General features: G+C 43.0%; 1 protein-coding gene across 2 annotated transcripts in view; it reads left to right on the plus strand.

Annotated features, from left to right (window-relative positions):
• Positions 1-24,513, plus strand: part of CYTH1 (cytohesin 1) — a 54,242-nt gene that overhangs the window by 6,515 nt on the left and 23,214 nt on the right. Inside the window, exon 1 of one of the 2 annotated variants that reach the window (XM_073684099.1) lies at positions 11,449-11,614. The exons of the other annotated variant lie outside the window; for it this stretch is intronic. Coding sequence (XP_073540200.1) covers positions 11,596-11,614 — 19 coding nt within the window. The 5' untranslated portion in view covers positions 11,449-11,595. Of the gene's footprint in view, positions 1-11,448; positions 11,615-24,513 lie in introns of those variants that run through there. 2 annotated transcript variants of the gene reach the window in all.

A 24,513-nucleotide genomic window follows, 5' to 3' on the forward strand; every position in this document is an offset into this window, starting at 1 on the left:
TCCCACATATCTGTCGCGCCAGTTCGATGGGCCTGGTGATCTTTTTCCTGGGGGTTGGCCCTCTACCCCAGGTTGTGCCCGTTTAAAGAACAGTACCTTGCCATATGTCCGGGTTGATTGCAGCGGCGGCAGATGGGTCGTCCGTCCTCACTGTATCGGTCACTGGGTCTTCCTCTGGCCGGTGGGGTCCTCCTTGGTCGACGCCACGGGATGTCCTCCGGTCCGGATGCCAGCTGGATCTTCCCTGGGGTGGAAACCTGTAAAGACTGCACAGTTCGGGTTAGCGCAGCAACGCTCTTAGCTAGCTCTTGGACCTGATGGTGTAGGTCTGGAGCCGGGTCATTGTCCAGAGCCTGCGCATCAGCTCCCACAGGCCCTGCTGACAAGGGCGCCGCCTCCTGGTAGTAAGTGGTAGTGGGGCGTCTGTGGGTCACAACGCCACCTGGTGCCGGTTCTCGGAGCACCCGGATGGCTCTGTCCTTGAACTGTGCAAAGTCCAGATGGGGATCCTGTAAGGCCATTGCCCGCAACTGGGTTCGGTGGGCATTGCAATATAAACCCTCTATAAATTGTTCAGTCAACAGCCTGTCCTCGTTTCCCACCCCATCAGGGTCAGTCTGCTTAATGGCCCTCAGGGCCTCTTGTAGGTTTAGTGCATAGTCCCTTATACTCTCATGCGCTCGCTGCTTGCACCCGTAGAATCTAAGCTTAATCTCGGCTGAGGTGCGGGTATCAAAGGTGTCCTTCAGCCGGGTTAGTATCCCTGCGACAGTCTTCCTCCCAGGTGGCCAGGATTTCACTTCCCTTTTGGCTGCCCCAGTTAGTTGGGCCACCAGGATGCTCACTTTTTGCTCTTCTGTGAGGGGGTACACCTGGAAGAGGCTATCCAGCTTTTCTCTAAAGTCATGCAGGGTATGTGACTCCCCTGAGTACTGGGGTAGCCAAGCTGCTCCCAGGATATAGGGCATGGTGAAGGGCATAACTGCAGCAGCGGTGGCGCTGGCGGGGGTTGAGGCAGCGAAGCTCTCTTCCGTATCCGACATCTTCCTCCCCCCTAGTGGACCGTGGCCTACCTTGCGATGATCCTCTTCCGTAGGCCGCGGCTCCGCAGTGGATCGTCAGGGTTGAGGACCTTCCGTCGCGCTCCTGTGACGTCGGCGTCTGCTGGGCTCCTTCCAGGACCTTACGCAACGTCCGGACGTGAGGCGGGGCTTCAGTTCTCGCGCGCTTTCGGAGTCCACGCCCCTCTTCTTCCCGCGCGGCGTCCTCAAGATGGCGTCCAATGGCGGGAAAACTCCACGGATGGCGGGAAGAAGGTCGAAGATGGCGGGAAAACTTCGCGGATGGCGGGAAGAAGGTAGAAGATGGCGCCGGATGGCGGGAAACCTCCACGGATAGCGGGAATCTTCACCACTGGTAAGTTTGAACAGTCTTTGCTTTTCAGGCACGCAGTACCCGGTGGTTGCGGGCACGAAATCCTGCCGACTACGCCAAAGTTGACGCGCCCCTGGGCCTGTGTCGCGCTGCGTTGCGCACGCGGGAGCCTACCCGGAGCCGGATCAGTGGAGGGTTGTAGTCTCGTGGCGGTGACCCGGTCCGTGCCCAGGGAGTCAAACTAGACGGCAGTCTATTAGTAGTAAATAGTTGATGACTACGCCACCCGTTGAGTGCAGCCAGGAAGCTGCTGCTGCAGGGCAGACCGCTGAGGTCGGTGGTAGGATTGTGCAGCGTGATAGTATAACCCCCAACGGGAGGGGTATGGCCTCAGGGCAGCCGACGTGGATGATGGGGGTAGCAGGAAGCACTCAGAGACGGTACGGTGTAGTTCAGGGTCTTTACTGGTAACAACGACAGACCCTCCCGGAGTACTTGCTAGCAAACGGGGCCTGGTCAGTCTTTGAGCAGATGGGATCTCCCCTGGCCAGGCGTAGTTGTAGGCCTCCCAAACTGACTGTACTCTTCTGGCTACCTTGCTAGAAGCTGATGTAAGTAGCCCACGTCCCTGAGTGTACCGTGTGGTGCTCACCCGTATGGCCGGTGACTCGGGGCCTTCTAATGGCTTCCGCTCCACGATGGCGGTGCTGGTCCCACGCGTGTGACCGTGCCTTCGGGCTTCTGGGCCAGAGGACCTGAAATCCCCTGCCTGACGGATTCTGCTGCTGGGTAGGAGTTAGTCCCCACAGCCTCGGACTCCGGGTCCGGTAAAGAATCTTCTTAGTCAGGGCGAGCTCTGCAGCTGCCAGCCCCTGACTCCTTGTAACTCTGCTGTTTCCTATGCTGCTTCTTGTCTCCACTCTCCTTGTCTGACTCACCCTGCCTCAGCCCCGGGTTTATACAGGGGAAGTTCTTCCCCTCCCAAGACTGGGCAGGAGGTGTGGCATGCACAGGATCCCTGACCAAAGGACCTCCCACCTGCTCTCAGACATAACATTACATTACTGTGGAAAACCAGACCCCTGGGGTGCCACATAATACATTTCTGTCATGGGTTTACCACGACAGAGAAGGGCCAGAAGACCGCACTGTCTGATTTCACGTACTCCTGCACTGATCAGAAGCACTTCTCCTTCATATTAAACAGTGCAGGTTTCTGTTAGCAGTGCAGGGGTTAATCTGTTCAGCTTAAGAGTCTCAAGTCCCAGCTTGGATGATCTCAGCTATTCAGTGTTGGCCACTCCTCTGTCCTATATATATTCGCCTCTGGCAATTTGGCTTGCCAGTGTTAAAGGGAACCTGTTATGTTCTGTCTACTATATAAACTGCCCCTATTGCGTTGTTAGTGATGCAATGTGCATCACTAACACGCTTTTTTCATTTAAATTGGAGCTAATATAATGAGTATACAGCACTTTATGTACTTATATCCTACCGACTCATTCAGTCATAGGGGTGTGATCCTCATATTCAGTCAGGGGTGGCGCTACCCACGAATTTGAATTCTACTCCCGGCTGTAAGTATGGGGCGCTTGCGCAGTATGACCTGGCCAGCCAGCAAAGCTTGCAGTTGCTGGGAGCCACACATGCGCTGTGACGAGCGGCTCCCCGCGCGTGCACAGTCAAGCTGTGTAATTCCCAGCTTCACTGTGTGCTGCCGGAACTACACAGCCTCACTGCGCACGCTCGGGGAGCTGCTCGTCATAGCGCTTGCGCGGCTCCCAGCGCTGCAGGCTTTGCTGGCTGGCCAGGTCATACAGCGCAAGCGCCCCATACTTACAGCCGGGAGCAGAATTCAAATGCGTGGGCGGCGCCAGCCCTGACTCAATGCGAGGATCACACCCCTATGACTGAACGAGCAGGTATGATATAAGTATATAAAGTGCTATATACTTATTAGCGCCAATTTAAATGAAAAAAGCGTGTTAGTGATGCACATTGCATCACTAACAACGCAATGGGGGCAGTTTACATAGTAGACAGGACATGACAGGTTCCCTTTAAGTCTTGTACTGCCTGGTGAGGAGTGGAGGAGTCGGTTGTTGGTAGAGGCGTTTGGAATGTTGATCTGTAACTGTTGCTTGATGTTTCGGCTGTGTGAAAATCCTCATCCTCTCCAATTTGGCTTTCCTTCCTTCTCTATCTGTTGTTCCTCTCTGTTATCTGTGAGATCATATTGGTATGATTGGCATTTTCATTTATCCCTGTATGTCCTTCCTTGTTTATCCCTGTACGTTCTTCGTCGTTTGTGTATATACACCATTCCTCCCCACTTTCCTGGGTGGGGCTGGGGGACAGATATAGGGCTGATTCAGGAGTTCAGCAAGGTACATGGCCTAAGCATCTTCACCATCAGAAGTAATCTAGGGAGCAGGGATAGCTAGGGCGCCCCTAGCGTTAGAGATAGGAAAGAGCCCCTGGTAATAAGACAACAGAATCGTGACAATTTCCACTGGTACTATGTACAGTCCTTGGAAAGACTAAATCATGTTCTTTGTAGTGATTGCACATTCACAGATCGGTAATAACATTGAAATATCAATCAATGAAACAGCAGCCACAGTGCTCACTTCCTCTTGATTATGTATACGTCTGAAGGCGGCGACATTGACGCCAGCTTTGATTGGGCGCAGGGCTCGCGTGTCATAACAACTGCACCTGAGCCTAGGGAACACGAGTGCCGACACCACTGGACCGTCGCCGGCACGAGAGGTGAGTATTCGTTTTTTTTATTTTCATGGGGACATTCAGATTGAGAAGGGGTTGTCCTAGTAGTGGACAACCCCTCTAGGGATCTTTATGCTTTGATAAGGGCTAGATTTAATGCCGAGGCGACTTATGATGTATTCCGGTATGGAGTGGTTAGTACCAATTAAACGTGGACAAAAGGAGTGACAAGCAATGAACTTGTCCAATCCCACAGAAACGCTAGTGTGGTGCAAATCACTAAACATGTTAAAGGGAATTTGTTAGTAGGATCATATGCAGGTAATAGAAAGTTGAATGAAATGATGCGTTGATATCTGCGATCCAAAGTCTTATGCCTGAGAAATTCATTACATTATTATGTAAATGAGCAATTAGGATCTATGGGCCAAATATAGATTTCCTTGACAATCTGCCTCTTAAGCTTATTTAAAATAAAAGGGGGGCGTTACTAGTGTGAGACATGTAGATCAGGAGAGCAGACTGTCAATCATTACATGTCTCACACTAGTATCACCACCTTTCATTTAAAATAAGCTCTGGAGGCAGATTCTCATGTAGATCAGTGTCTGGCCCATAGTCCTGAACAGCTCATTTACATATAAGAAAAATGTATATTTCTCTGGAATAAGACATCGGATCGCGGATAACAAGTATCATTTTATTCATCTTTCTATGACCTGCATGCCCATATAGACTGCTTAGGAGAGTTGATCCTATTGACAGATTCCGTTTAATGCTGGAAATGTTTGAAAGATGTCAAACACATAGCTTGCTGTATACAGGGCTGCGTAATTGCAGAACAGTTAGAGCTCCCATGCTGACCCCTGTAAACTGCCAAAAGAGCATACAATGGGAATATGAACATCAAAAATAGACCATGGAGCAAACACTGATGATGGTCTGGTCTGTTGAATCACATTATTTTTACATTGTGTGAATGGCAGGGTGTGTATGTATTTCTTACCTGGAAGAGATGGCACTAGAATGCACTGTGCTGCTCTGAGCGCTGCTCTGCTGAGAAACTTTGGGTCCTGGCATTTATGTAGATGTTACTCTGACCCATACACCTAATCAAACAGTTAAAAAACAAGTATACTGATTTCATGGCAGCAATATTCCCTAACGGCAGTAAACCCTGTCAATATATAATGCCTCTGCCCAGGGCTGCCACCAGGAATTTCAGGGCCCCATACTGGCAAAATTTTCGGGCCCCCTTGAGACTCCGCCTAGGCTCCACCCCAGCTCCGCCTCCATCCCTCAAACCTTCTACAGTCCCACCGCCCACTTTTGGAAAAACTCCACTTCTGCACCACGTCCTCACCAATCACACATTACCAGTTCCCAGTGAACACCAGATCACATACATAGCCATCAGCTTTTGTTTTGGCCAAAAGATTTTTATAGCCGCCATCACGATAAGGTAGACTCTTCTGGCCGGGCACTACTCTACTCTAACATTTCTTAAAATATCCAGTATTCTTTTTAGGTATATTTTTATTTATTTTTCTTTAAGGGGATGTGTCATATACATTTTTTAAAATGACCAATAATACCACATACAAGGATCAAATACCACCACACCATAACCACACAACATATTACCACCACATAGTGACCAAATAATACCACATACAAGGAACAAAAACCGCCACACCATGACCAGACCACATATTACCACCACATTGTCACCGAATAATACCATATACAAGGGACAAATACCGCCACACCATGATTGGACCACATAACACCACATAGTGACCGAATACTATAATACTGATCATTAATAAAAAAAACACAATACTAATATTACCATAAGTGCCATTATACACAGGAGCTCTGTACATGGTATACAGTGTATAATGTAAGTGTACAGGTAATATAGTGATCACCAGTGACATTATACACAGGAGCTCTGTACATAGTATACAGTGTATAGTGTCAGTGTACATGTAATACACTGACTCACCGGTGACGTCTCTAGGTGAAGTCCTTCATCTTCGCTTTTCTCCTTCATTCAGCGCAGACCGCTATCACTTCTTCCAGCCAGGACTCATCTCTGCATAAAATAACACAGTTATCTACAGCACATTCCCCAACTTCTACATTACACAGCTGAATACAGACGTGCACCCACCATTAATATATAATTAGTAGTGTTGAGCGAGCATGCTTGACACTGCTCGGTACTCGCCCGAGCATCTCACTACTTGAGCACCGAGCATTTTCAGGTTACTCGGGCGGAAGCTCGGGTCTCCGCCCTGCATGTTTGGCGCTCTTTATAGAGCCAATGAACATGCAGGGATTGCCAGCCAGTCACTGTAATGCCGCAGCCATGTTGGTTGTTGGCATTACAGTGATTGGCTGGCCGCACAGCGTCACCTCGAGTATTTAAAACCGGGCGCCGCCATCTTGGACACAGTCACTCCGGATCAGACAGTGTAGGGAGAGTGCTGCTGAGCTAGGGAGAGATTTATACTGCGAAATATGTAGTGTAGGGTCTCTAAAGCCCGCAAAATCAAACAAACAGTCCTTCTGAGGACTAATATCCATCCCAGATAGACAAGGACTTGCACGGGGATAGTTGCATGTCTGCATCTTCTGATGCGGCAAGGATCACTTCTGATGGGCACACTTTTAGGCAGTGACCTGGGTGTCAGAGATGTTTCCAGGGGTCTTCCCCATGCTGTTCCCATGTCTTTTCAGCACTGTATGCATGTGTCACACAGCACATGGCCAGATAAGGTTGTAAAATGTTAAAATTACATTTCCCGGTGAATGCATTTGTCACGGTTGAAAGCAATACAGAAGTGCAAAAATGCATAAAAAATGCTACTTGTGAACATAGCCCAAGGTGTTGAGGAGTATTTTTGTTTTTGGCTATTTATTTTACCTTATACACAAGTCTTTACCCTGGAAAGGATGTTCCTTAACATATTTCACAGGAAAAGTTTCAGTTTCGTTTTTGAACGTTTTATTGTGAGCCCGTAAAAGTGGCTTAATACCTCTCACCACGTTGTTGACAGCAGTGACCTGAGGGTCAGAAATGCTTCCTGGGGAGATCCCCATGCTGTCTCCATGTCATTTGAGCACTGTCACTATCGTTTTGGGCACTTTTTAGGCTTTCTACAGACTGCCGGGGGTGCCGGCGCAAAAATGCTCGGGTCTCCCATAGACTAACATTGGGCTCGTTGCTCGGGTCGAGCACCTGAGTATCACGGAGAGCTCGGGCCGAGCTTCGAGCGCCCGAGCATTTTAGTGCTCGCTCAACACTAATAATTAGTCATTATGCAACCCACCATTCCAAATCTAAATTGTAATCCATCACTGTGCCCCCACTGACTGTAAATAGCCACTTCCCCACTTAATAAATATATAATTAGCACCTGTAATCTTTTCCCCAATTTATTACTAGTCACACTCCTGCATCAACTTGCCCTACTCTGTACCTCCTGCTCCCCTGATTCATTATATTTACATGCACCCTGTGCCCCAATTCATTATGTCATGTCTGTGCTCTCCCCACCCCCACCCTCTATTCATCATTATTTACTCTCTCCCACTCCCAATTCATCATATGATCTCCCCACCCCCCACTCCCAATTCATGTGCTCTTCCAAACCTCCACTCCCAATTCTCCATGTACTCTCCCCACCCTCCACTCCAAATTCCCCATATTCTCTTCCCACCCTCCACTCCCAATTCCCAATGTGCTCTTCAAACCCTCCGCTCCCAATGTTCTCTTCTCACCCTACCTCCACTCCAAATTCCCCATGTGCTCTTCCCACCCTCCTTCCACTCCAAATTCCCCATGTGCTTTTCCCACACTCCAGGTGCTCATCCCCAAGACCATTAATTAATTTTAAAAAATATTGTTTTCATACCTGTCATACGATCCCTGCAGCTGTGCTGGCATCCTGGCACGGCTCCCGCTCTATGCATGCGCGTATGCGATAATTCATCGTATATGCACCTTCACCAGCGCGTCACAGGGGAGGCGGGACTCCCTTGGAGCTGCTGCACGGCCATTCAGTGTTGAAGGTTGTGAGCGCTCCAGGGATTCCCTGCAGTAGAGAATGTACGCCGCCGGGTTCTCCTGACTTCTGGTCAGCTGACGGTGCGTACATCATGTCATCTGACCAGCAGTCGGGAGAAATATGAGGGAGCTGCTAGCGCAGCTCCGGGAAGGCATTTAGCTCTGGGGTGTGCGCCGCCCCGGCGCTCCACACAAAGCTACAGCATGGGGCCGCGTGAGCAGAAGGACAAGAGGGGGGGTCCCGACTGGGCCCGTCCCCCCCCTCCCTCCTCTGTACTGCTGCTCACGGGGCCCCATACAGCTGTAAGGGCAGTAATGCCCTGGTGGAGGCCCTGCCTCTGCGATATTACAAAAGCTTTTCTTAAAAGGAACCTGTCATCTGATTCAAGCTGCACAAACTGCGGGCAGCATGAATCAGAACTTGGCAGCACGATTGCAGCCAGGTATATTTTTCTAATGAAGCGCGGCGGCGTTTAAGAAAAAATATATTTTAAATACATCTGCACTGCCCATAGACTTTATGCGTTCAGGTAGTCCACAGGTTGTCCTGCACTAACGTTCTAAACCTTCCCAAAATTGTGTAGCTGTGGATGAGAGAAGCCGCTGTCACACACAGGCAGACTCCTGTAGAGAAAATAAAAATGGTTTACTGACATATTTACCTTCTCAATCTCTGAATTTACAGCGCTGAACCAGTGCATGTGTATACAAATTAGGAAGCACTGTGAGTGCTTTATCCTCCACACCCAGCGGTCATGTAATCTCGGAGAGTAGAGTAAAAACAGAAGCTGCTGGGTTCCAGGAGACCCAGTTACCTCTGCTATGCAAGCAGGAGGCTAAAATTTCCCTGTTAGGCTATGCCCACACACGTTGTGTTTTTTTCTGCTGCAAATCTATTGCTTATTTTCTCTGGCAGGAAAAGAGCTGCGTAAAAAATACAGGTTTTGTAGCATTTTTTGCTGCGTATTTGCTGCATTTTTTGACCACTCATTATTTCCTATGGGTGAAAAAATGCAGCAAATACGCTGGAAAAAAGCAGGTGCATTTTCTGCTGCAGAAACGCTGAAAGAAGTGACATGCTCTATTTTCCAAATAAGCAAGCAAGACAGAAAATACGCAGCAAACAAAAAGCAACATATGTGAACAGAGAATTCTGGTTTCTCATAGACTTTGCTGGTACTGCAAAAAGCAGCTGAAAATTTGCATAAAAATCTGCTGAAAAATACGCAGCAAAACAACGTGTGTGTGAACATAGCCTCACGTGGGCGAATATACCAACCTCAGTTATAGTGAAAATCAGCACTAAAAAGAATGTTTTAATATGTTAAAATTACCCCCCCAAAAAAAGTTTTTTTAAGACCTTATGGGTGACAGTCTGTAAAATAAGTGAAAAAATAAATAAAAAAGCAAAAGTAAAATAGAAAAAAAAAGCATTGATAAATAAAACTCAAAAATAGAGATACTGCCAGTCTCAATTGCTAGCCCTGACTCCATTGAAAAAATATATGTCCAATGTACTGTATAAAAATAATTTCTACGTAAAGTAAAAAAAGAAAAGATGTGAAAAATAGGCACGTATTACCTATTTTTCTTTACATTTTTCCCCGATATTAGCATAAAAAAAGAAATATAAGAAATAAAGCCCCATGTATCATGAAAAGGGGAAAAATTATCTTAGTATCCAAATTTTTTATTTTTTGAGAAATTAAAAGTGCATGTATAATAAAACCCAAAAATAGACCTGGTCAGAAAGGAGGGAAAAATTCCCAGTCATTAATTGGTTCAAGGTCTATCCAAGGACCATAGCAGGAGACGAGAAAATATACCTGACTGCATTCATGCAGCTAGGTTCTGGATTCACGGTGCCCATGGTTTGGCAGCACGAATCAGGTGACAGGTTTATTTTTTAATTTATTTTCCTCACTTTTATAGCGCCACTAATACCACAGCGCTTTACAGACATCAGCACTGTCCCCATTGGTGCTTACATTCTAGATTCCCTATCAGTATGTCTTTGGAGTGTGGGAAGAAACCCACACAAACACGAGGAGAAGATACAAACTCATTGCAGATGTTGTCCTTGGTGGGATTTGAACCCATGACCCCAGTACTGCAAGGCTGCAGTGGTAGGTTTCATTTAAATGGTTTCAAGAACATGACAAAAAGATCATGGTTTTGATTTGGCGCCCAAAAATCACAGCTATATACAGTAGGGTCTGTTCACCTCTGCTTGGAGGCTACTTTGAAAAATATTTTTGTCAAAGTTGAAAATATGATAGCCACCCTGACAAAAGTCTGACTGACTCCAAGGTGAGTCTGGTTCTGTCATTGCCAAGCTGAAATAATGGCGCAGACAGGAGAGAAGCCATACCGATGCTACAGATGTGTTGCACAATGCCGCACAGTTGTGGACTCACAAGTGTTTCTATACATTTTTTAATTGATTTTTTTTTACATTTTTAGGCTACAAGGCGACGTCTCGTGTGACAGCAATTCTCAGACAGGTTGTGCAATTAAAAACATTTGTGCAAATTGCTACTGCACGGCTATACTAGAGCTGCAATTTTGGCCAAGTCACAGTCATATGTCACTAGCATTGAAGTTTGTGGCCAGGGAGTTACGGGCGACTTACGATAGAAAATTCAAAACACGTGGGAACATTTGCGTCTCAGTTGGTCGGAGGTCAAAATGCGACACCACAAGAATTCAATAGACGTGATGTCACAATGCGACACTGCCATTACACGTAGTCCTAATCTTACTGCTGAAGTGACGTTCATTACTATTGTTAAACACGACATCGTGTGTATAGATAAAGTACCAGACAGGTGTGGACAGACATTACTAGGATTTTTTTTTCGTGGGTGAAATGCGTGAGGCGTTTCGTCTTCTCTAGGTCAGGTCTTCACCACCTTGCGGCTTTTCTCGGTTTCCTCAGCACAGTATGCTACTTATGTACAGGAAGGATGTTTCTCCTCAGCATAGTGTGGGCGCAGCGCTCACTAAAGTGTGCCATATACCCACTGCCTGCCTTATCATTCCTGTCACAGCTTCCTGTCACAACTCTCGTCTTCATACATTTCCCGCCTAAACTTCCCCCGCTTCACAACCTGCGCCATGTCTGCTGCTCTGAGAGGGTTTATTTCTCCTCCTGAGTCCATGCCGGACTTTACACCCTGAGCTCAGGTGTTACAAGCAGACCCCACCCACTGAGTGCAGCACTGCAGGGGTTAACGTGTGACTGGCGCAGACAGGGTGTAGCTGCGTTACCCTCCCCCCTCGGTGTGACGTGGGCGCCCTTCCCCCGCCTCCTGCCCGTGCTGGGACTTGCAGCAGCTGTCATTACTGGAAGTCCTGGTTAGGTGGCAGCTAGTCCTGGTGGGGAGACGTCCGGAGCCGCAGTCCGTGCAGCCGGCAGGATGGTGTTAAATACAGATGGTGAGTGGCCTTCATCAGTGCTGTCAGATGCCACAGGTGGGGGGCAGTGCCCGTACCTGGCATATGTATATGTGTGTCTGATAATGGATGATTAATGAGTGATGACCTATTACTGGCGTCTCACTATCACCTCATAATTACACCACAAAGGTAAAAACTAGCCCGGAAACTTTCCTACTCACACCTGGTGGGCAGAGGATTAGATTTTATATATTCTGATACCTTTCAATGGTTTTTGTGCCTTTCTGGGTCGTTTGGCAGTTATGTGATTATAAGTTTCATCCTATGGTGGCCACATGCATTAGATGTCGGCCCAAATGGCTCATTTCCATCGTCGCTTGTTTTCGGTTCGACCGAACAACATTCATTATCGTTCAAGACACCGGTCGATCATGTTGGCCGACGCGCTCTGAGGCTGCGTTCACACTACTGTATTTTCGGTCCATGAAAAACCTGCCAGCACTCAGGACCGATGCACTTCAAAAGCGCCGTGCAATAAATGGTGCTGTAATAATAACTTCAATAGGACTTTTCAGATGATAGATAGATATATATATATATATTTATTTTTTTTAGGGACCCAAAATCATTAAATGAGAAATAATAAAATAGTTTTGTTCACTAGTCTCTTCTGTATTTCGGATGAGACTCTCCTATTAGTGATCAAAAAGAAATCAGATCCCATATGGATCAACCGTCTAACATTTGGTTTTTACGGATACGTTACAATTGATTAATACAGGGACCTGTATTTGGTCTTGTAAATGATATATATAAAAAGGGATGTCATATGGGTGACCATACAGGTGAAAAATCGTTTGTCTTTTTCAGAATAAAAATCAAATTATTATTTATTTATTTTTTACATGCTCATGTGAACTTAGCTTGAGATGTACTTTTGGCCCCCAATAAACGATTGTTCATCCGACCAACATGTGATTGTTCTTCACCCTCTTTTCAACTTTAGAATTAAGAGATTTATAATGTAACAAAAAAAATCGACTAAAAACACCAGGAACTGCCTCAAAAAGTATACCATACCTGGAGCATGGTGTGTTTATTGTTTTGGCTCTTTTTTTTTTTTTTTTTCTAAAGTGAAAAAATACAGTATGTATAGACTTGAATACTATTCTCTATTGACTCTGGGAATACTGGCTGTAGCATTTTTGCCATCAAATACGCCACTAAAAATGTAGAGTTTTTACTTAAAGTGGTTGTCCTCTAAGTTTACATGGATGACCACTACAAGTAGACGGAGCCACTTGGCAAGTGAGTACTTCTGGCCAAAACAGATAACCGCTGATTGATGGGGGTGTTGGCTGTGGTCCAATTAGACATAGGTCACCAATCCTAAGGATAGGTCATCAATTTAAAAGTAGTGGACAACCTCTTTAAAACGTGTGAAGGTTCCCTTTCTCTCCGTTTTAACTCTTCTGGCTGACGTAAACGTTCTTGAATAATTTGCTTTAAAATGAAAGTGAAAAAATAGTGCACGGCTGTATAGTTTCATACATCTGCCATTTACTTCATTAAAAAGTATATCTATTTTTACTACATTTTTCAATATTTGTAAAATGTCTTTAAAAATGAAAAAAAAAAATAACCCTCCATAGATCTGCTCATTGTATGTTGTAACAATGACCTTTGTCAGAGCAAACTACGCTGTGACAGGCTGGTTACGCCTTAAATTACAAAGTTCAGTAAATGACTAGTGCTAGTATTGAAAGAGGCTACAAGCACATTCACACGTCAGGGATTTTCTCATGAAAGAAAATATCACCAAGTTTCATTAATGTTTTTGCTGAGTGCCATCTGAGTTTGGTCCGAGTTTCATCAGTTTTTCTCACATGAGAAACGAAAGAAAAAAATTGTGTGAAAAACGGACAACACTCGAATGGCATCTGAATACTGTCCAACTTTTTTCAGCCATACACTTGCATTGCTGATTGGGATTGAACAGCCCCATAGACTACAATAGGTTACGAGTGTTATCTGTTAAAAAAATAGAACTTGTATGTGAAAAACTGGCGTCTTAATAAACCCTTATTTGGTCAGTTTTCTGCATCAGTATTTATAAGCTGAAAACATGTAAATCTCACGATTATACTTTTCTATGTGTAGGTTCCACTGACAGGACCCTCATTGATTGTTAGAAGTATTCCCTAATTCACCCCTGGATGTTATGGTGTTGATGAAGATAGCAGTACTAGTCTATTTTTTGTATCTTCGTTGCCATAGACTTAGAATGGAGATGTAGGTGGCAAGCACTACAGAGTTGCCAGCTTGATTTTTTTATTTTCTGGACAGCTTATCAAAAAATCACAAACACATGTTATTTTTTTATGAGCACGTTGGAAAACCATAATAAATCACTTATTATAAGTTGTAGATGTCTACAGCCCATAATTCTGATATAAAGACATGAGCTGCATTCACTGTAAACAATTACAGTCACAATAATCTTTATCAATTTCGCCAGCTTCCAAAAAATTACAGATTTCTTAAATTTATTTTATGAATGGGGCAAAAAAGTGCCCTATTTTTATATGCTGTCCTGGAAATTCTGGACGGTTGCCAACCTTGATGCTCTACCAGACACTCCAATTCCTTCTGACCACAATTTTGCAGCCCGATAAGAACAAGGTGTGAATGGGGGACACTTCTTTTTTTTTTGTGAAAATCTATGGGTGTGGTGATGGGGATTATGGTTTGCATAAATTATCACCTCTGAGGGTAAGGCCAGACAGGGCTGCTCTGACATAGTTGTGATTTTTTTAAATTGCAGGTTTAGACCTGTTTCACTCACTCTTGGGCCAGTGATGTCGCATCAACAGATACCTGCTGGCAAGGCCTGTGCCATCCGCATGTGTTGTACACCTGTCCAATTCATTAGAATGGAACAAATGCACAATGCCTGCTAATAGCGCATGAGTTCCAGCAGGTATCTATAAATGTGATGTCACCCGCCCTGCTCATCTCCGATGCTGATGCAAGTGAAGCAGGTCTACCTTTACATTGGGGCGTAATTTTGCAGAATAGTTGTTTCACCTGCAAAATTGTATGTTATATAAAGGGGTTTTCCAAGCGTAGGAATGTTTTGTTTTTGTTTTTTTTTTTGTTTTTTTAAGAGCGATCCGTTCTAAAATTCTCCAAAAAAAAAAAAAACAGTTTTGGAAAACTCTTCCTATTGATTTCTTTGGGACATCAACTTTGATGTTTGTGAGTTTCTTATTCTGAAAAGATTTCGAAAAACACCTGGAACAAAGTGCAAAAAGATTCTTTGACGCAGATCCTGATGGAATCCACTCAATACTAATTCAAACACTTGAGGGAATAAAACAAGGAAACCAAAAAACAGGATATATTTCTGGCGGAAATCAATGTTAGTGTATAATTGTAGAGTACATGAATATTCAACCCGCCAGAATGAGGGACCAATATAAGCAAAAAGGGGACAATCGGAAAAAACACCAAAAGAAGAAGGGGAGAAAGGGAAGCCGACCATAAAGTCCCAAATATCAAGGTGTAGTGAATAATTCCATATTTATTATTAATTAACAGGTGACAACAATGAATAGCAGATCAAATACATGATAAAAATAAACTAAAAGCGTCTAAAAACAGGGGCGAGTGTCCGATATGATATTCCATGTGGGAGAGAAAAGTAGAACAAAGGGGAAATATTATATCATGATGATTAAATAAATAGTCATATAAATAGATAGGATAAAATAGGAAATGGTGAAATATAAATAGGGTGCACAATGAAAAAAGTGTCAGTGCTATGGATATTTAGATGTCTATCCCAAGATTGTGTACAAAGTACAAGATGGTGTACTGGGTACAGGTAAATAGCAGCATCAATGCATAATATATGTGGGTCAATATATGTATACCAGAGAGACAGGGCAGAGAATATCAATGCCTACATCAAGAGAACGGCGATGCAAGTGCCTGAAAATATATCAATGTGTACCTGAAGTAGATAGCTATCCTAGCATGATTAATAAATAGTGAAAATTGATATATACCTACAATTATGTAGTAAGGGGCTCCCACACGCAGGACACGCGTCCACCCCGACGCGCGTTTCGGCAAGCGCCTTCGTCAGGGGGTCAACACCTGGAACAAAGTGCAAAAAGATTCTTTGACGCAGATCCTGATGGAATCCACTCAATACTAATTCAAACACTTTTAGATAAAATGGCTCAAAAATAACGAACCCCCACACTACCCCAAAAAAAGCAGTACCTTGAGTGGTATCTGCTTAAAAAAATACATAGTTTTTGAATGCCTCAAAACCTCTATTTGAAATCTAGCCTAAAGGAGTACAATATGCACAGTCAGTATTCTGCTCTGTTTGTCTGCTGGAGCCATTGTCATATGACCACATAAATGTTTGAGTGCCAGACAGCTGTTCTCAATAGAACATTGAGCGAAGCAGGAAAAGTAGCTAGTGGGCCTGTGAGTGTAAGACCACGGCCCCACTTTCAGTATTTAGTCAGTATTCGGTCTGTATTTTTTCTCAGTAGTGGGAGACAAAACCAGGAGTGGGTGATAAATGCAGAATTACTGCACTTGTTTCTATTATACCTTTCCTCTGATTCTTCCTCACCTGGTTTTGGCTCCCACTCCTGAGAAATAATACTGACCGAATACTGACCAAATACTGATAATGGGGCCGTGGCCTAAGTTTGCAAATCATGTAATGACCACTACAGCAGGCAAACAGAGCGTAGTCCTGACTGCATATTCCACACTGTCAGGATTAGACAAATTGTAGTCAGTGATTCAGAAAAACATGCCTGGCAAATCCGCTTAAAAAGTGTACAGTAAATTATAAAGCATATGATGTTTTTGTGGCGTTCTTTAGGCCAGTGGCTTATACAAAATGCTGCATGCTCTGAGTATGGAGTCTTTCTGTCATCTGACCCTTAGGCATCTACCGGTAGATAGAACTTGAAATCCAGCAGAGAAAATGTTCTTGAAAATAGCTTACAATTTTAGAAAATCAGTCTAAGTTCAGGTCTGAACTGAGTACAGCATAAAGTATTGCCAGAGATAATTGCATGTCAGAAATGGATTACCACTGGAGTCCTCTCCACTAAAAGGTTATTAGAATCTTGAACATTTTTGACATATCCACTGAATGTCATACATATCTGATAGATGAGAATCCCACCTCAATTTTTTTTGTATGAGAGTTTTGACAATTTTCGGAACTCTGATAAGAATGAGTAAGAAATGCCGAGCATGGACGTTCACCTCTTTACTGACAGCAACACATGATGGGGCTCTATTCTCAGGAAAGAGGCAGCTGCCACCACTGGGACATTTATGGTATGTCCTGGGGATACACCATAAATGGCCAAGATGAGACAACCCCTAAAAGTGGGTTTATGTTCATCAGCTTTTTGCTTAACTTTTGTTATTTTTACTTGCTACATATGTAAGATATCATTTATCATGTGGTGGTCAACAGTAACTGCATGTACACCTTCAATAGCTGTCAGTCATACCTTTCTTTGCCCAACATCTGCTCTTCTCGACATTCTCAATACTTATTGTTCTGCTCAACCAATTGCTTGTGTTCTTAATGGAAAGAGTAAAGCAACGCACTGACAGACTTCTCTGGCAGCACCATATTCCCCATACTAATTTTATGATCATCTATCTTGCAAAAATTGGCTAATTCGGCCTACTTTGCTGCAATGTGTGCAGCCAACAGCTTTGGCATTTACTACATTATGTATATAGTGTGCACTCAGAAAACTTGGAGGCAAAGATGATAATAAATTTATGCCGTCTTTATAAACCTCACTGCAGAGCCTAGTTTACCAGCCAAACATACTGTATATTGGCAGCAGGCAGGTGGTTAGACCAGAATTACTTTCTATTGTTAACGCACTATAACATCCCGCACCCGTGTATTTCTTACATTATAATATACATATATAAGTATATGACAGTCATCCAGTAGACACGTTAATGTGAAAATAATGCAGCTGCTCCTGTAAATATGGCCTCTGAAATCCTTTTTTGGAGTCCGAATTGCTGTTTGCTTACTGCCAGAGAAACACATCAACCGGAAAGCAGAAAGTCAACTTTTTTTTTTTTTAAGAATTGCTAAGTAAGTAGAAAATAGTTGTCACTTCTGCTTTTGAGGGCGGCTCATACACTACAGCCCGAATGTTACCACGTTTACTGACATCTTAGAGTGGAAGTTGCGAACTTCCTGTTACAAAGTTGTTCTTATCTTGTATGCAACTTTTTGACTTGCAAATATATTCCTTTTTTTTGTTGAGGTTTCTATGAATATTAGTAGTACTTCAGTTAGCATGGATTTTTTTCTATATGTTGCTATCATTATATATAGGGTTAATGTTCTCATTCTGCTTGAGGTTGTGCAAGAGGCGTCAGCAGAATTCATAATTCGTTTTATAGCAATTTTGTTAGAAATTAGACTGATTTCGTGTTTAATAGGGGGTTTCCGTATATACTAATCTCATGATATTGAGACTGCCCCTAAAGGTTTCCTGAGCCCCCACCCACCCTATATTTTTTAAATGTTTATCTTGGAGTTACTCTAGCAACAAAGGGCATAATAGGATCAGACATTTCAGGCAAGCACCAGGATGACATGCCAGGCCATCCGAAATTACCTTTTGGAAATAGGATTACCTAATATGAAAGAAAAAAAAAAACCTGAACCCTTGATAAGATTTTTAATGTTAGGTGGAGCCATTTTGTGCTGCAATGTAAATTGCAACCACACTTCTGTAATTGCAGCAGACACTGACTGAGAGAGAAGTTGTCATTATCAACCCTTTACTTTGTCACTGTTCTTGAAAAATGCCAGCTATAAATACCTAATAGAGTAACCACCAGTATTGTGATGTAAAGTGATGGCTTTTCTAGGTTCCACATCTTATCCTTCACTGTCCTACTTGCCCCAATAAAACCAAACCCATAAAATTTCAGACGAGTACAATGTTATCATCTGTTTCACAGATGCAATGCCAGGATACATTTACCTTATTGTATATGCAGGAATTCCCTGATTTTTATTCCTTTTATTACTGGTGGTAGCTGCTTCTAGTTCAGGTAAGTCACCCATAGGTAAAAGGTTGCAAACTGGCAACAATATACAAAGCAACGAGTAGGAGTTAGACAAAGAGAGTTGTTTACATGTGGTTTTTGAAACGAGATGGATATAGTCTAAAAATGCTTTATTTACCACCAAAATGGTAGCGAGATTCTGAAAAAGTGTATCACGATAATCTGTTCCATCAACTGGACTGGTAAACTGGTGAAGAATGGAAGGCATTGCTAACTGCAGCAGTACATGGGCATGCAAGCAAAAAAATGAGAAGGTGGTATAGAAAGCAGGGTACAGTGAAAGGCCATCTGCCTCAGTGGGCAGCTGAGGCCATCCTGCCCAATTAGACAGTTGGAAGTGCCAAAAAGGCAGTCTTTACCCATATAATATTACTTGGTGTTTTATTTTCTGTGGAGGTTTAATATGTGCAACCTAGAGAAATCGTGACTAGACACTTGGGTATGTATGATGGTTGAACAACTGTTGAGTGAGCGATTATTTTTTTGGAGGTGAATTATTGTTAAATTGATGAATTTTGGTCAATATTGGTGGTTACAGTCACAGATACTTGCCATACATCCATGCATGTGCAGTGACACTGAGCAAAGGACAAACAATACTTATGATTAAAAATGTTAAATATGGCCAATTTTATAACTTTATAACAGCCAGTGCTCTTTTTAACAGCCAAGAAACCAGTGCTTGTTCTAGAGGGCGGTGGTAGGAAACTCCTAATAAACACTTGGGAGTTTCCAGGCTATTCTGTTCCGTTCAGGTTTAGGTATATTGCTGCAGGTCTCTAAAGCTGATACTTTAAACATCCAACACCCCCCCCCCCCCTTCTCGACACTCATTAGTGGCATATCATAGCATAGTGCCACCATGGTGTATGCTGATGTTACCTCATTCACCAGCAGGCCAGCTTATTTGTTGCTAATTTTGCACATTGTGCAATCACAATGTGATAAGTATAATGCAGTTTTGCAAAGTTTTAATTTTTAAATGCTTGTCTCAGGAATTTTTCTGTCACATGATTCAGTTAGTCTGCAGATTATGAAACTTTCACATGCCAAACTATTACTGTTAGTTTGATAAATGCTTCTAAAGGGAATCTGTCAGTAGGATCAACCCAGTCCTCAGGTGTCTATATGGGCATGTAGGTCAAAGGAAGCTGAATAATGATACCTTGATATCTGTGATCCCATGTCTTATTCCAGAGAAAAACACATTTTCATTGTATGCAAATAAGCTGTTAAAATCTATGGGCCAGACAGAATTATGCAAGAGAAACTGGCTCCACAGATTATTTTAAGTAAAAGGGGAGTTGCCATTGTGAGACATGTAATGACCGACACTTTGCTCTCATAATCACACACAGCTCTGCAGTGAGAACTAACACAGTACAGCACTGCTGTGCTGGTTATAATCAGGCACAGCTCTGCAGCAGAATTGTCAGCACTGTGAAAGGACAACTTCAAATGTGTTTGTAATGAGACAAAGTTCATTTCTGTTTTAGTTCTGATCTTACTGCAGAACTGTGTAGTTGAGTGCGAAATGTCAGTCATTACATGTCTCACACTGGTAATGCTATTTCATTTAAAATAACCCCTGGAGGCAGATTTTCAGGGAGATCTAGGACTGTCCCATAGATCTTAACTGCTTATTTCCATAAAAGAAAAACCTGGATTTCTCTGTAATAAGACACTGAGTCGCAGATATCAATATATAATTTTATTCAGCTTCCTATGACCTACATGCTCATATAAAAAGCTCAGTAGGGCTGATCCTACTGACAGATTCCCTTAAGGTTCAGGACAGCGTTGTATGTGTCCCATGATCATCTGTATGAATTCTGTTTATTTGAAGAGGATTCATGTCTTCAGGTCATTAGAAATGGTTGTTTTAATTTATTTTACTAGCGGGGTGCCTCAAGGGTCTGTCTTGGGCCCTATATTATTTAATATATTTATTAATGATCTAGTGGAAGGGTTGCATAGTAAAATAGCAATATTTGCAGATGATACTAAACTTTGTAAAGTAGTTAATACAGATGAGGATAGGGCACAGCTACAGGAGGATTTAGATAAATTGGGGAGTTGGGCCAAAAAATGGCAAATGGGGTTCAATGCCGATAAATGTAAGGTCATGCACATGGGAAAGAAAAACAGCAGTCACCCATACATATTAAATGGGAAAACGTTGGGGAAATCTGACATGGAGAAGGACCTGGGCGTCTTGGTTAATGGCAAATTAAATTGGAGTGCCCAGTGTCAGGCAGCAGCTGCGAAGGCAAATAGAGTCATGGCATACATCAGAAGAGGAATAGGGGCATATGATGAGAACATTGTTCTTCCTCTGTATAAAGCGCTGGTAAGGCCGCACTTAGAATATTGTGCACAGTTCTGGGCTCCGGTGCTCAGGAAAGACATATATTGGAGCTAGAGAGGGTACAAAGGAGGGCGACTAAGGTAATAAAGGGAATGGAGGGACTAGAATACCCAGAGAGGTTGTCAAAATTAGGCCTATTTACGTTGGAAAAGAGAAGGCTTAGGGGAGACCTCATAAACATGTATAAATACATCAGGGGGCAGTACAGAGATCTCTCCCATGACCTGTTTATACCAAGGATGGTGACAAAGACGAGGGGGCACACTATGCGTCTGGAGGAAAGGAGGTTCCTGCACCAGCATAGAAGGGGATTCTTTACGGTCAGAGCCGTGAGACTCTGGAACTCTCTGGGAGAGGAAGTGGTGATGTCCAACTCACTTAATGAGTTCAAGAGAGGCCTGGACGCCTTTCTTGAAAACAATAAAATTACATCTTATGCTTAGTGATAGTTAATTAATCCAGATTGGTGTCGGGAAGTGAATTTTTTCCTCAATGATGTCAATTGGCCTATACCGCATGGTTTTTTTTTGGTTTTTTTTGCGTTCCCCTGGATCAACGCTGCGGAATAGCTGCAGTGCACAAGAAATAGGCTGAACTGGATGGACGCTTGTCTTTTTTCGGCCTTATAAACTATGTAACTATGTAACTACCACATGAAAGAGCCTGACACATACTTTCTGCATAGTTGTTAATAAAGTAATTCTCTTTCAATCATGTGTTTTTAAATTTACCCAATGATTATTCTTTGTTAAATATCATAACATGAATCTATTAAAACATGTATTAAGAAAAGGCTTTATGCGTATTAAAAAAAAAAAACAAAAACAAGGATACAATGGTTAGGTTAGGATTGTATTATGCAATGTGAATGGGAGGGTCCTTGCTGGACCATCAGTAATGGCATCTCATTATTTTGATAAGCTGGAGCTCTTATGAGGCCCTGCTACCAGGAAAAATTCTCTTTACATTAGGGCATTTGTGTAGTGCCATATTAAAACCAAACATTTGACAAAGAAAGGATCAAAATAAGCATGCTTCTATTTCAGGACATAAGATAGGTTTTTATCACAATTGTCACATTCTCCATTAGTGGAGAAGTTGTGACCGTATGGAAAAATAATTTTCTATGTATTTGTATCTACTGCATTTTAGAAAACTGCAACCATTAGTCAGGTTGCGCAGACTTATCCTTACGGCTATATTTAAAACTGATTTGCATCAATAATAATTGTACAAGCAACATGGCCATTGTGCTGTTTGTCATTCTTACAGTGGAGCTGTCAGCAGATTTCACCATTCAAACTGCGTACATTATGAAATGGATTTTAGAACTGATAAGACTAGTGTGTTTACTTTGTAAATCCATGTCAGAATGGCTATTCTTCATGAAAGTTTAACTCCATCTCCACCCACCTAGCTTGACTGACAGCTCCTCAGTGTCCCTCCTGCCTGCTGCTGAGATCTCACTGCTCAGTACCAGCTGCAGCTGTTGTGCTGGGTGATCAGAGATTGCATACAAATAGACTAATTTCAATTCTATATCTGGACTCAGAAAATGCTAGCAAGATGTTTTGAGCACTGGCGATATATATCTTCTCTTTGGCACGCACACTGTATGCAGATGACCAGACCGGGAACGCGCTAAAGAGAAGACATATATATCGCTGCAGTTCAAAACACCTTGCTAGTGAAGGCAGTGTGAGGCGCATGTGCAGATTAAGAACAAGGGAGATAACTTGGAGATGCGACTGCGCATGCTCCGCCGTCACCATTTTGTTGGACACAATGGTTTTTTTTTTTTAGAGACCTCAGCAATTACTGTGCCGGTGCGATATTTAAAATAGGAGGCAGGTCACTGACGGATCAGAGACCTGCCATTTAATAGGAAGATGAATAAGGGACAAGAGTACCAAGAAAAGACCCCACCCTGATGCACAAAATATCACTAAATGAAAACTTCACACACAGATTACACACAACCCACCAAACAGATTTCTTCACTGCAGGTATCATTTTAATTAGTATCCCAGCACCAATATGGCTGTGTGTACTGTACTTTGCAAAATCTTACAAGTTCTCTTTAAACTAGTATGACATGTGCATTGTGGTAGTTTTTGTACTTCTCTTTTAGAAAGCGGTACATAGAAATACCAACGCTTCTGTTCTCATATACGCCCTTTTTGAATGGGCTACTGTTTCATGATAGTGATGCATAACAATCCTCATTGCTAGTTGAATGACATAATGACACTGTATTGATAAATAATAATTTGTCCTCCTTACATAATAAAGGAGTTGAAGCGAAATAATACCGAAGATGTTATGCTGCCTTACTTCCCGATCTGCACATTAAATGCCACACCTATATAAGTCAATGCAATAAAGGTTATGTCAAGTACAGGACGTCAGTTCTTGTGCTATTAGCAGAATATTATCTCTGTGGTAACTTAACTGTTTACCGTGACTAATTTGATATTGCTATAATTTGCTTAAATGATCACATAAATAAAGGGACAGAAATGGAAAATAATTATCATCCCTCCACAGATGGCAAAACCATATTACTTGCATATTAGATTTTTACTTTTTCATGTGCCATGCAAACAAGTTTATTTCCTTGGAGAATTCTTAGTGAATGTAACAAAAATAGTATTTGAGGGGATTTTAAAACCGCTAAAACTTTAAATTCCCCTTTGCCTTTCACGCTTGAGTTAAAGGGTTATTTCCAAAATGTAATGTTCTTTTGAAAACCCCAGTACCTACATAACTTTCCAATACATTCTGTACTGTGCATAGATGAACTTGCTATGGGCAATCTGTGTCACGCTTCCGCCATTCATCTTCACAATATTCTGCAAAGCGGGCAGATTTGCATCACTGTTATAAGACTAGATTTTTTTTTTTTCTCAGATCCCTTTGCATGTTCACCACTCTCCCTGCTTCTTCTGTGCTCACTTGGCTGCGCTGATACTAAATGAATAGCTTGGGCCTTAGAGTCCCTTTAAGTCATGATGGGCAAACTTCATAAACAGACAACACGTTGTAGACAGCGGTGCAACTGTGCATGCTCAACCTAACTAACAAGAACTACTGAAGGACAGTAGAAACAAGGTATAAACACATGGTTGGTGTGGGGTATTTTGAGGGGGTCATTGTATGCAAATAGGAAACTTTTGAAAAATGAATACATTTAACTACATTCTAACTCTTTGACCCTCCATAATGTACCATTACGTCATGGAGCGGTTCAGGAGCAGAGCCTGCTCTACACAAGGCAGATGCCAGCTTTATTACGAAGCCAGTGTCCAGCCAGCAATTGTAATTAACCCCTTAAATGCAGCTGTCAATTACTGTCTGCGGCATTTGCCATTTTTGCCTGGCATCTGTTCCAGGTGCCCATCACCCCCGTGCA

The sequence above is a fragment of the Phyllobates terribilis genome, unplaced genomic scaffold (genome assembly GCF_046119375.1).
Source record: "Phyllobates terribilis strain yellow unplaced genomic scaffold, ASM4611937v1 Scaffold_5__5_contigs__length_657084704, whole genome shotgun sequence".
NCBI classification, from domain to species: Eukaryota; Metazoa; Chordata; class Amphibia; order Anura; family Dendrobatidae; genus Phyllobates; species Phyllobates terribilis.